The sequence below is a fragment of the Pollicipes pollicipes genome, unplaced genomic scaffold, assembly GCF_011947565.3.
Source record: "Pollicipes pollicipes isolate AB1234 unplaced genomic scaffold, Ppol_2.1 Scaffold_5332;HRSCAF=6302_pilon_pilon_pilon, whole genome shotgun sequence".
Classification (NCBI taxonomy): Eukaryota; Metazoa; Arthropoda; class Thecostraca; order Pollicipedomorpha; family Pollicipedidae; genus Pollicipes; species Pollicipes pollicipes.
In genome coordinates, this window is record NW_023596662.1 from 47,000 (window position 1) to 59,480 (window position 12,481).

The following is a 12,481-nucleotide window of genomic DNA, read 5'->3' on the forward strand; positions in this document are numbered from 1 at the left end:
CGAAAAAGGGAGGGTGGCTAACGCCAGGACTAGGATTAGCTGACCCGTGCGATCAGTATGCGCTCAGGTGGTTAATCGACACCCCTTCTACACCGGCCCTGGCCGTTGGGCTACTCGGCGCGCTCCGGCTGGCCTGCTGAGGATGGGAGCGCCCTCGGCCAACACTGGCTTTTGGCCGCGAAGTGAAGGAGAGAGGTGAGTTGCGGTACGGCCATGCGGCCCTGGCCGGGGACCTCCGCTAACCAGCCTCACTCCGAGCATGGACCGTCTCTGTGTTTTGTGCGGGCGCTCGGGCGGGACTCTCGAGGATTTAGCGTTCGAGTGAAGCGATGAGTGAGCTTACAGGGGTGGCTGTCGGCGCAGCCTAACGCCTGTCCTTTAGACGCCAGTGTGCACATTCCATTGGTTGTTCCACCGGTGGTCGACAAGGCGCTGCTGTCTCCCGTGAGATGACCTCTCGTTGTACCCACCTCCTCCCCCTGCTGTTCGGTTTCCTTCTGGAGAACCTGGACAGCGGAGAGGAAAGGGGTGGGGGCGCGGGCGAGAGTTCGCTTTTGTTTTCTGGCTCGCCGGGCCCGCGGGGCCCGCCGTGTTCAAGTACCGAGAATGCATGTGTTCCATCGGATGCAACAGATGCTCAGGCGAGGAACACCGTGCGTTGCCACCTAGGCTCCGGCCGTATTTCCTGTGGACAGTGGACATCGTGGCTTCAAATCGCAGGGGAGGCGACATGCTCCTGGACTGTTCGGAAAACAGCGGTGATGGTTTGAATGGGTCGGCCCAGAGAAGCGTTTTTTTTTTATTTAGCTATCGCATGTTATTTCTATATTTTTGTGGTTATGTGTTGTGTCTCATTGTAGTTATATTGGTTTAACATTAGTTATAAACATTGGTCATCCTGTCAACATTCGACGTTTCAAGTTGCGTTTATGATCACAGCTTGAATTGTCAAGTACTGTCAATATGCCGAATGTTTGCTCTATAACCTCGTTTTACCAGCGCCTACTCGTAGAATGAAGTTCACTAACTAACATAACAAGTCTGAACTCATAATGCCGAAAACCAGGAGCTGAATGCCTTACTGACGCATATCAGGTCTCACCCTTTGCCACCATAGGTGGGGACCATTGGAAAACGAGGGCAGGGTGCGCTGGGTTATATTTCAAAAATTACAACCAACACGTAGATTTGGCGCTTGCTTCGCCGCAAACAGTGGCGTCCGTGACAATGTCCCTTTATTAAAAGGCCTTGGGCTTCTAGAGACAACACGACCACGCAGTGGTGCCCAAGCGTGCGATAACCACCAAAAATATTGCTCATAAACAAGCAAATCCCAAAACAGGTCGCAGCGTATCTCCGCTTACACGTGGAAACTCTGTGCACAGAACTGTGTGCTGTGCACCGGGTGGTGACCTGACAACGGAACGCACAAAGTCATCGCGGAGTGCGCCCATCCTGTTTGCGCCCGGGCTGTAATTGCCCCCTCCCCCTTCCCCATCCTCCCCCCCCCCTTCAACGGAACTCTGCGACACAGACTGGCGCACACCGGGCGCGTAACCCTACGTACAGGAGAGCACATGCGCACCAGCGCTTCGCAAATCAGACCCCTGCCAGAGGCTAGTCTCTGTGCTATAATTTTTGCGTGTCCGTTCGAAGACGGACATCGTGGTCTTGTTTACTGGAGCCTTGCATATATTACCCCTGTATTCTGTGAGAGCATTTTTTTCAATTTCAACAGGAATGCAACCAAATGAAGCATGAGTAAAATTATGTCATACAAGGACGATTGTGGGCTGTCACCCACCGATCTCCGTGAAGGTTGCGAACGGCTCAGCCCATGATGCTGCACGAAACACCGGCTCACCGATTATTTGTTTCCCGTGACCCGCCTGTTTCCCGTGACGTCATGATAATTAGCACATCACACCCAGTTCTCGTCAGGCATCCCGGCAGCCAGAGGTCGGGTCGTCCAGGGAATCTGGACGACTGCTCAGACTTTCTGACAGACTCTCCTACCTCTGACATGGAAGCTTGCCTGTTCTGTGGACTAGCGTCGGATCAGTGGACGGAAAACATGGCATGTGCAAGCCATCAGCTGAACTCGTTAATGTAGCCCGATGTTTATCGACCGGAAACGTATGTTCGTCGTACGTGACGATGCACCTGCCAACTCCAGGGCATCCATCTCTCCTTCCCCACCGTAATGAAAAATCGGGTGTGTTGGCTAAAAAAAAGCGTGTACTAAAAATCACGACAGCTGAGCGGATGCGCGACGTAATTAACTTAACGCACGTATAATCATAAGATACGTAAAGGTTTGACAAGTTAAACTGGATGCCTCTGGTGCACGGGGTTGACTCAAATTTTTCATGGTTAGTCTCGTCCCCATCTCCCACCACCAAAAATTCGTGCCGTCGCCGAATGCCGCTATGGAAGAGTGCTTTCAGCGCCCGAAAGCGATGTCTAAAGGGGCGCGTTTTCTTTCCGATCAGAAGGCGCACGTGCCTCCAGTGGCCTCCCGCTTTGGATCTGCCCCTGCATGACTTCTGTGATGCCTGAATAAATGACTTTCATAAATGAACCAACATTAAAAAGGTATACTGTCTTTTGTCAAGACAGAGTGAGCTAAATCAGTTGTGAAGAAATGAGGCAGGCCACCTTGTTGGGACCTCAGCAGCCCCCACCCCACCCCCCACCCCCCATCCTCACCACCCTTTATAAAAAAATAACCACCTCCGCAACCAAGGATGGAACATCCAAGCTCAAGACAAGCCCCGAGCACTACAATGTCTGTGAGCTGTGGCACGAGCCCTTGGGTGTTGAATGCAAAGTGAATGGCCCAAAGCCGCCAGAAATTATTAAATTTGAGGAGTACTGCCCATGACTCAAAAAAATGCATAATCTCAATGAACAAATCTCATAACCTTTCACTGCAGCTTCGTCAGAAATCCCACACCGCGAAAGCATTACTCAGGATATTTTGCATTATTTCAATTTTATTAGACGCCAAGCACTGTCAACCACATCTCAGCAATCACACCCACAGGACCGTTGATTAACTGGCATACGCTCCTTGAAAGTCCTCAAGACTTATCGTGGTCCCATCCCGTCACCTTCGGTGCAGTGGACTCGCTGAAGTGTTCGGGCGCCAAAAAAAAAAAACACAGGGCAACCCCACACACCTCCCCTCACACCCACATGGCTGCTGCGCAGTCGCGAAGCGCTGTTCCGACGTCCGCCAGCAACCTATACGACGAAGGTGGGTCAGCCAGGATGTGAACATCTCGTGTTTTCGTCGACTGATCCGCCGCTGGCCCACAGAACAGGCAAGCCTCCATGTGGGAGGTTGGGTTTTATTCTCGGCTGACGCTTCGGCCCGTGAGCGCTGATACGACCATCGCGATACCGAGTGCTCCGAACAGTTGAAGCTCCAAACCGTGCTCCAGCGCTCAAAACTGCGTGGTGGTGGGGGCCGTGCAACCTTTAAAAGAAAAACGTCCGTGCAAGTCAGAGTGTCGCCGAAGAGCAATCAAAGCTTGTTCCCAATTTTCGTCCCGCTCCCGTCGCTCGTCCTGTCAAGTTCGTTTCTTTTCCGTCACTCGTCCTGTCAAGTTCGTCCCTCTCCCGTCGCTCGTCCTGTCAAGTTCGTTTCTTTTCCGTCACTCGTCCTGTCAAGTTCGTCCCTCTCCCGTCGCTCGTCCTGTCAAGCTCGTTTCTTTCCCGTCACTCGTCCTGTCAAGTTCGTCCCTCTCCCGTCGCCCGTCCTGCCAAGCTCGTTCTTTTCCCGTCTCTCATCCTGTCAAGTTCGTCCCTCTCCCGTCGCTCGTACTGCCAAGTTCGTGCCTCTCCCGTTACCGCTCTGTCAAGTTCGGACGAGTAAGAGGTCAGCCCTGGCGTAGCTCATCTTGCCTCGGATCGGCGCGCCGACCAGCGCCCGCCCCGCTGGCAGGCCCAGATGCTGTCGCGCGCGTCTAGAACACGTTGAGCTTGACCTGAGGTATGGCGTGTGAGCCGCAGTGCTGCCGTCGGTTGTAGGAGACGCATGGCTGCCATAGTGCCATCGGCTGCATCTTGTCCAGCTCCTTGACGTTGTCGCAGAGGATGCGCGCCCAGCTCGCCTTCTGGATCTCGCGCAATTGCTTATGCGAGAAGCTGTGTGGCTGGCCGCCGTTGTCGTAGAAGTATCTGCCGATGTGGGGGCGGTGAGAAGCGAGGGCAATGGCTGGTGAGGACGGACACAGGTACGTCCGCACAGACAGGCCTCCGGAAGCCGAGAACAGCCAAGGGAAACGGCTGTGGCAGCTGGCTCAGGCTCAAATGTAGCGTAGCGTACATGTCGGTCAGGCGCCGGTTCCGAATGCAGTGAAGCTGCAGTTTCATTATTGAAAGAGACGCCATCGCGAATCGCAAAATGCCCGCGCAAGGCGGTCCAGTAGACCAGCGGTGGTTAAATGCTCCCAAGTCCCTCAAGTGTTGGAGGTTGCCAAGCCCCAAAAGGCTCCCCAATCACCCTCACCTGTCTCCGTATCGCGTGTTGAAGAACTGCTCGCCGATGATGCACTGGAACACCTCGCCGACCAGGGCACCGGGCTTCCGCTTTTCGGACACACCGCCGATGAAGAGTTCGATGTCGTAGATGCTGTAGTAGACTGACTGCAGGCGTTGGAGCACATCCGGCTCGAAAAACGGCTTCAGCGCCGACCATGAGTTGGGCAACGACTGACGCAGGCAGTTCTGGAGCACAGTGACATAGCTCGGCAGGCCGTGATCTCGGCCACGGTTGATGTTCAGTGCGATTAGATCCAGGCCGAACGGCGCGCCCCTGGCGAAGAGCTTCTCGTGGATGGCGGGCACGAAGGTGCTGTCGACTAAGCGCGGCTTCTGGTCCGTCAGCGCGCGCGCGAACTGCGCCACGGCGCCCGGCGCTTCGATCAGGTTTGTGAGGAAAAATGTGTTTTCCAACGCCAAGGTCTCCGTGATTTTGCCCGTCTCGCTGCGGAGGACAAACGCGTCGTGCACCTGCGGAAGTGGAAGATGCGTGGGCAAGACGGCAGGTGAACGCAGAGTGTGGCGTCATGATGATGCGGCGTGCGCCGAACAAGCGATTCCTATAGGTTACCATTCCTGAACCTACGGAAGCAGATCGTGCAATTTCGGTTTCGGTGGTGAAGACTTTATACAATGATGTAATTTGGGCGTGTGGATACGAGCAAAAAAACAGTAACGAACAAATAAGCTGACTGCAACAATGCACTGCCAGGCTCACATCGCCCTGTATGCTCTTAGCCCGTTCATGCGGACGAACCATATAATTAACGATGTACCTCGCTCCTCCTCTTATTCTGAAGATAAGCCATTCTTATAATTTGATGTAGTTGTATAAAACATCGCATGCAAGACGTAGATGTGTCGTATTAAGGCGTTTAAGACGAATCGCAGACACTGCATCCAGTCTAAGGGTAATGGTGACCAGTTTCAACATCAGTTACGGTGCGGCCTCAGACCTCAGGATGACGAACGCTGATGAGGAGCGCTGGCGAATACACGTCGGTGAAGTGCCTAGGCCGGGCACGAGCACCCAACACCTCCGCTAGCATCGGAAGGGGCCGACCAGTGACCAGGCGGCGCTCAAGACGAGCCCGTCTTGGGCGGACCACTGACCTGGGAGTGGCCGAAGCGGAAGGCGGCTGTGGAGAACTCGGTTTTGATGGTCGGATCCACCTGGTCCGAGTACTGGAATGAGGGGCCGTGCACGGGCTCCAGGCCGTGATCGCAAGTGTACTGAGTACCGAGCACGACCGGCAGGTACTCGTTGTATATGATGTGCTGGTACTCCCCGATGACTATGCGGCGCGCCTCCTGGAAGAGCCGCTCTTCGTCCCAGTCGTAGTGTTTCCGGGCCAGTGCCTTCGCTACGCGGTTATGCTCGCGCGTCCAAACCGTGTGCAAGAAGGTGAGGCCAGGATTCTCGCCGAGGCGGCCATCGCCTGAGATAAAGCTGCCATCCACCTGTGGCAGGAGGTCACCCCGACTGGTGTTGAAGAGGCCACCGGTGAAGGCTCGCAGCCGGTTCGACTGCTGTATGCTGCTGCCGTAGATGTTGGAGGCGTCTAGGAAATGGGATGCCTGGTTCAGTTGGTTGACGGGACCGGCGACGCAATTCTCGAAGGGCGCCGGCAGCGAGCGCACGTGGTTCATGCACGTGCGACCGAACACCGAGAAAAAGGGGTCATCGTCGGGTATGCGGATTGGGTTACAGCCGACCGGGTGAACCGCCTTTGGCGGGTACGAGCCTCCGCCGCCGCAGCAAGACAGGCCGACGCTGCCGTTTAGCGTGAACACCGGCGTCGCGATGAAGTCGTGGTCGATGAACTGGCCAAGCAGCATGACGGAGATGGTGCGCAGGTTGTCCGGGCGTGGTGAGGTGCTCACCACGCGCTCGCTGACCAGTCGGGGCGACGGCAGCTTCACGCCATGCCCCGTCGCCGTCGGCTGGAAGATGCCGTCTTCGTACTCCGCCGGGAAGAAACGCGAGTAGGCTGACTGCGCGCACCCCAGCCGCGGACGCTGCAGGTTGTTGCACATGCCACTGAGGTTACGGTAGAGGTAAGTGAACCCGCAAGTTTCGGCCGGCTGCATGACCTCGCAGCCGGGGATCGTGACGGAGACGGGCGAGACGAGCTGGTTGAAGCTGGCGCGGTGCTGTATGCCGGCATCAAACAGCGGGGCCTCAGTGCTTAACGGCTTGTAGCCCATGGCCTCCATCTTCTTCAGCTTGGTCAGCACCTGGATCGACTGCAGTGATGCCTGGGCCAACAGCATGGGCTCCGACGACTGCGGCGCGGAGAAGCGGTGCTGTATAGCTTCCGCCGAGCCCGCGATCGCCTCATTTATTCCCGTTTGAGCAAGTTGGCGCACTTCATTCGCTACAGTTTCCATCGTTATCATGGCCTCTTGCAGCACAGCTGCCGGCTGAAATGCAGGGGAGCCTTAGCCACTGGTGAGGGCGCGACTGCTGACTCCGTGTGGCTGCCATAGCTATGGCCCGCGGCCACGAGAGGGGATCAAGAGAAAGAGGTTAATAACTATCTCCCGTTTAACGTCCGTGAATATGTTGCGAGCAGTATCAGGTGTAGGCACGACAAAGTCGCAGGACTATTGGAGCAATTCCTTTGACAAATCAAGGAAACAATCTTACGCTGAAACAGGTCACTGAGTCACGCCGTCATAGTTCATTCTTGCGCGGCATTTGTGCCTCTACTGCATGCAGACTGTTGCGGTTTCCTTCCCTATATGAATTGCTCTGATTTAAATTGCTGGCTGGCTTGGTCGGATGGGCTCAGTCATGCTGTGCGGGGAGACACCAGGTCACCATCAGAGTTCGTGTGAAGTCTACCTATAAGTGTTGAAACAAAATAATCTAACACTTTCGATTCGGTAGCGCTTATATATTTCCAAGCCAATGACTGCAAGTGGCATGTGAACTAAAAGACCAGAGCAGGAAATTTGAATCAATGAACTGACCAAGCCTTGACCTGTATGGACTGGACATTGGCATTCATCACTAACATTACGGCATGGTTCTCAAACACAAGAGTGGGTTCTCTAATTAGGAGACGCTAACGGAAACGGAAATATCACAACCTATGCACAACCATCATTATGGTTCCTGGTGGGTGCTACAGGATTTCATGGGTGGGGTGGGCCCACGGGTGAGAATACCCATATGAATTGGGTATTGGGTCAAGCTGAATATACGTCTAGGAGAAATCACAGGTATGGGTACGAGCATGACAGTTGCGAAACATCGCGAAAGGCTCCAATTCAAAATACCCTGACATTGTGAACGCAATGGAGTAAGTTAGACTTTTCTGAAACTTTTTCATAATTTCAGGCTTAAGAACTATAAATTGCAAACGGGTGTGTAAATTCTGGCACATCTGATTGGGAATGGTAGCGTGTGGGTTTGACACATCCCCATGGGCGGCAGGTGAAATACGTAAGCGAAATGTTACGCTTAAATACCTCTACTGGGCACGAAAACAGATCAAAGCAAAATGATCTGTGCTCCCTCCGCAGTGTTTTTAGATATTACGTTGGATATTTTTTTAAGAGATTTTGCATGAATTATGATGTCATTGGTGGCGTGACCAGTGTCACCTCATCGATTCTATGGTAACGATGGACAGGGAGTTCAACTGCGTTTTGAATATTTCAAATTCGTTGACGAGATCTTGGGATGCGATTGAGTTACTTTAAATCCGCAGGCGGCCGGAACGACGAATATTGCGACCGGTATCGGATTAATGATCATGGGACATGAACATGTACCGTCGTCACCTGTCTTCTTTATCTCTGTGGTCCCAAATTAATAGAACAATTAGGGGGCAGATTGTAACACCAATGTATGGTTCTAAAAATGCTCCCAATCAGACATGTACCGTGTGTAAGCTACAAAGTTAATGGCATTCCTTCATAACCCTTGGCACATTGTAGCTCAGTTAACCTCTTCGCTTTACGATCGGAAACCACGTTTTGTTGCGGTTCTGAGATGTCAGCATGACTGGCAACCACGCCTGAACAGAGAGTTACGCTGTGCGAAACCCCTCCCCTGGTTGTGCTTTTGCTCGCACCATCAAATCTCCTTCTTCTCGCCCTTCATGCGTAACGCACTTTATGGACGGCCACGAAGACCGGGAGTGCCACGCGTAGCTGACAACTCCCTAAAAAAAAATTGGGCGAACTCCTCTGGTATGTTATCTTTTTTGAAACCGCTGGCGATTGTTTTCTTAAGTCACCATGGGCGCAGCATTACAGCCTTGAAATTATTGAGGGTCCAGGCTTCCATAAAACTATACAGAGTGGCGACCTTGTGAGCACATCCCTCAGCAAGCCAAACGAACCTCCACTTCGCTACTGATGACATACTCTTGCTGTGCTTTTAGTCGGTTCTTCAGGGGTTGCATGTCAAGCACTTTCCGGAAGACGCCGAAGGACCTTTCGGAATTGTTCTTCCAGAATGCCGCCACGTAATCTGGTCCTTCGAACCTGTTGTAAGTGATCACAAATGGTCAGTATTGGGCTCAAACCCAGCGGGCATCCTGCCGAGTCCCATGATCATGCAGGATGCCGCAGTCATGCAGCATACCGTGTCATGCCTTGAGTGCTCAGCCAGGATACTGTGTCCAGCCTGGAGTGCTCAGCCAACGTGCTCAAGGCCCTGTAACAACGTGCTTTTTATAACAACGTGAACGTGCTTTTGTTTTTCGTATGCTTTCGCGTGCTTATGCCCGCCTTAGTGTTCCCGTCTTACGGGTGTTGAACGAATACTGACGGCAGATTCCGCTTGTATGCGCAGTTTGTTCAGGATACAAATAGCGGTCTGCATACTACCAGCTTAATCTATAATTAAGCGATTGCAGTCTGGAACGATTTATTGTAACTATTTAACTGGGAGTATTGTAACAATTGGCCATGACCGTTTACTGGCGACCAAGCTTCTTTTTTCCGCGGATCAGCGCTTCCGCCAACTTCGAAAACACTAGTGGCTGATTTTGCTTCCGCTGAAAGTAAATCCGTTAGCTTATTCCGCTAAGGTTTTTTTAAGAGTAAAATTACTCAAGTTCAGCGGTCGTAGATGTCGATACATGAAGGGTTCAAACGTGTTTTTATTTGCTTGCCGTGGTCATATCTGCAGCAGTCCGACACGCCGTTCGCTATTAACGTGAAAACAAAAGACGTGATGGTCAAGGCAGCAGCAGCATTGTGTAAGTGTGCTGTTCAGATCCGGGTTATACAGTGTACAGGTACGAGCACTTGAAAAGACCTAAGGATATATGATGTTACGTGATCACTAACCCGGAGCTGGCGCGCGAGTGCGCACGCATTGGTTACATTCATCGCTCATTCCCTCCACTTTTAGATGTACAAGGAAACAAACAAAAAACATATCACCGAACGGTGCATTTTATGCACTTCGCAAACAGGATACCTTTAGGCCCAGAAATAAGAAAAAACAGCCATTTCCAAAGAACGTTGTACAAATTTTTGCGTCCGACAGCGCTAGGCACACAGCGCTTGGGTGGAGCCAAATGTGATCTGCGTGAATGTGACTGGTAAAGACGATGTGGCCTCCTGTGACGTCACTGGCTAACACCGTTGTTCCGATACAAGTACCAACTCCATTTTAATACAAACAGGCGAGTCGAAACCCTAGCAAAGTTTCGATTGAAAGCACGTTATCAACTTGTTCTCCATAAGCTGTGTATTACCTTCAGTTATCACTCTGCGGCAAATTTTACGGTATTGCTGTCGGTGTTCTTTCGATACTTTTTAGCAGCAAAGCACGCTTTTATTTGAGTTGTACTATATCTTTTTGAAAACTGCAGTGATCGTGCAAGTCATACTTTAAAACCGTTGTGTGTTTACACAGGCTCCAGTCGTCCCCAACTGATACATGAATTTTTGTAGGTTCGCCGTCTCCTGAAGCGAAACGAATCATCTTTGCTACGTGCAGCATCAATGGATATGAGCCCCGGAATGACCATGATACAACAAATATGTCCGTGGCCGAGGAAAAAACTGAATTCATAATTCAATAAAAGTTGGTGGGTAGCGGTTATAGTAAGCTATGTAAAAGCTCTAAGGAGTTAGTCAGCTTAGTGTTATTAAGTCAACTTTTGATTTAGTGGATTAGCGGTTATCGAAGCTAACTTTCCGGTTATGTGCGCAGCCCACTGCAAATGGCAATGGTGTCTCATTGCAGACAAATATGACCAAGTGGGTTGCCACAGGGGTAGTGGGCGTTTCCCGAGGCATGCGCCCTGCACTAGATATTGAGAAGTTTCGCGCGAATTTAGCTGGCATCTGAAATATTTGACCTTGGCATTTCCCTGGGAAAACTATTGACCGCATGCCTTACGTGGCCGCATGTCCTCGCGATGTGAAGACGATTTTTACTGCTGTTCATCAAAAGGCACGGCGTGATGGAGTGGTCTCCCCATATATGGGTACACACACACACATATCAACCATTGATGACGACGTGACACATATGCGGCTCTGTGACCCGCTCTGTGACCGCGCACATCAGCCGGCCGACGCGCCAGAGAAGGCACGGGGCGACAAAGGCGCCGCCTGAGTGACGGCCGCCTCACTTGTGGCAGAGGGCGTCGGAGTCGCACAGCACGCCGCCGGAGCAGTCCCGCAGGCTGCAGCGCCGCCCACCGGCGAACGGCCGCACGCTGGGGTGTGACGTCACCAGCGTCTTGCACTCGATCAGCGGCACGCACGCCTCGGCCGCCGCCCAGCCGACCGCCACGGCCAAACAGCCGACCTGGGCAGGCACGAGCGCGGTCAAACCAGCTGCTCCGCCGTCTGCACGCCTGTGAGTGTACTTTGGAACTCGACGTGAAATGCCGGATGATGAAACACACTTGTTTCAGTCATGTTTCACATTCATGTGTCACCTGTGGCGCATAAATCGAGACCGCTGCTAGATTAACTTGCAGTATGGACTTAACCGGATGCGGGGAATAATGGCTGGTACCTGTCTTTATGCAGAGTGTTCACCAGCCCATGACTTCCTCTGGCGCCGTTTGTGAGCCGTTCAAAAACATATTCATGTCCACGGGCTGTGAGTAGATATATTGATCCACCAGGCGTAAGGAGATCGGGATCAAACCCGATCACTAATGTCAGTGTGTCAGGCGCAACAGTGGTGGGAATAGCGCCGCAAGCACCCCAGAAGCCATAAAATCGGTTTATTCATGCACGGCATTCCCCACACTGAGAAAAAATGCGATGAGCGGGTGGCATTGATGATTTTTGTCCCTCGAATCCAAACATTCGGTAAAAGTAATACGATTCTGTTGCTGGAATCGATAACCACCAGAGCCAGTCACATTACTCGTGCCGATTGTTTTGGCTCTGAGCACGAAAATCCCTGACAGTGTTCAGTGTCCACATTGCACCCACGTATAGAGCGTCCCATCTACCCGCACCACACATCGCCACGCTCGCGCGCCCGGCGCCAGCCAGCTGCACTCACGTGTAGCAGATTCATCGCGGGCGAGTGCGGGCTGAACTGAGCGGCCGGCCCAGCCCGCCCACTTTTATCGCCTCGGGGCACGACACGCGCGGGCGCCAGCCGGGCTCATCTGCCGCCGTTTGTTTGGTTGGTTCTTTGGAAAAGAACCCTTTCGAGCAGAATTAATTATTTCAGGGCTGTGGGATGAAGGAGAATATAAAAAGGAGACGGTTGGGCAGGACTACATGCGCCTGGGGGCCAAACGCCCAGTTTTAACCCGCGGAGGAGCCCCTCGGGGTGTGCGCTGGGCGCCAGGTTGGGGTTCCCCGTCCCAGGAAGCCTCTCGACCCGCTCGTAGCTGGCGCATACAGCCTGCCTCGGATAAGTGGGGCGTCGCGAGGATTTAGGATAAAGCGAGGAAGAGGATAGGAGGGTCGGATGCACGGCCACCGT

The 12,481-nt window shown here is 52.8% G+C and overlaps 1 protein-coding gene across 1 annotated transcript; it reads right to left on the reverse strand.

Annotated features, from left to right (window-relative positions):
• Nucleotides 1–2,815: 2,815 nt before the first annotated feature.
• On the reverse strand, nucleotides 2,816–12,064 carry LOC119102024 (peroxidase-like). Its single transcript, XM_037225399.1, has 6 exons — nucleotides 12,050–12,064; nucleotides 11,157–11,335; nucleotides 8,904–9,048; nucleotides 5,662–6,972; nucleotides 4,517–5,019; nucleotides 2,816–4,185 (listed from the first exon to the last, which is right to left on the reverse strand). Exons 1-6 carry the CDS (start codon nucleotides 12,062–12,064, stop codon nucleotides 3,972–3,974), a joined length of 2,367 nt encoding a protein of 788 aa, XP_037081294.1. The 3' UTR covers nucleotides 2,816–3,971.
• Nucleotides 12,065–12,481: the final 417 nt, after the last annotated feature.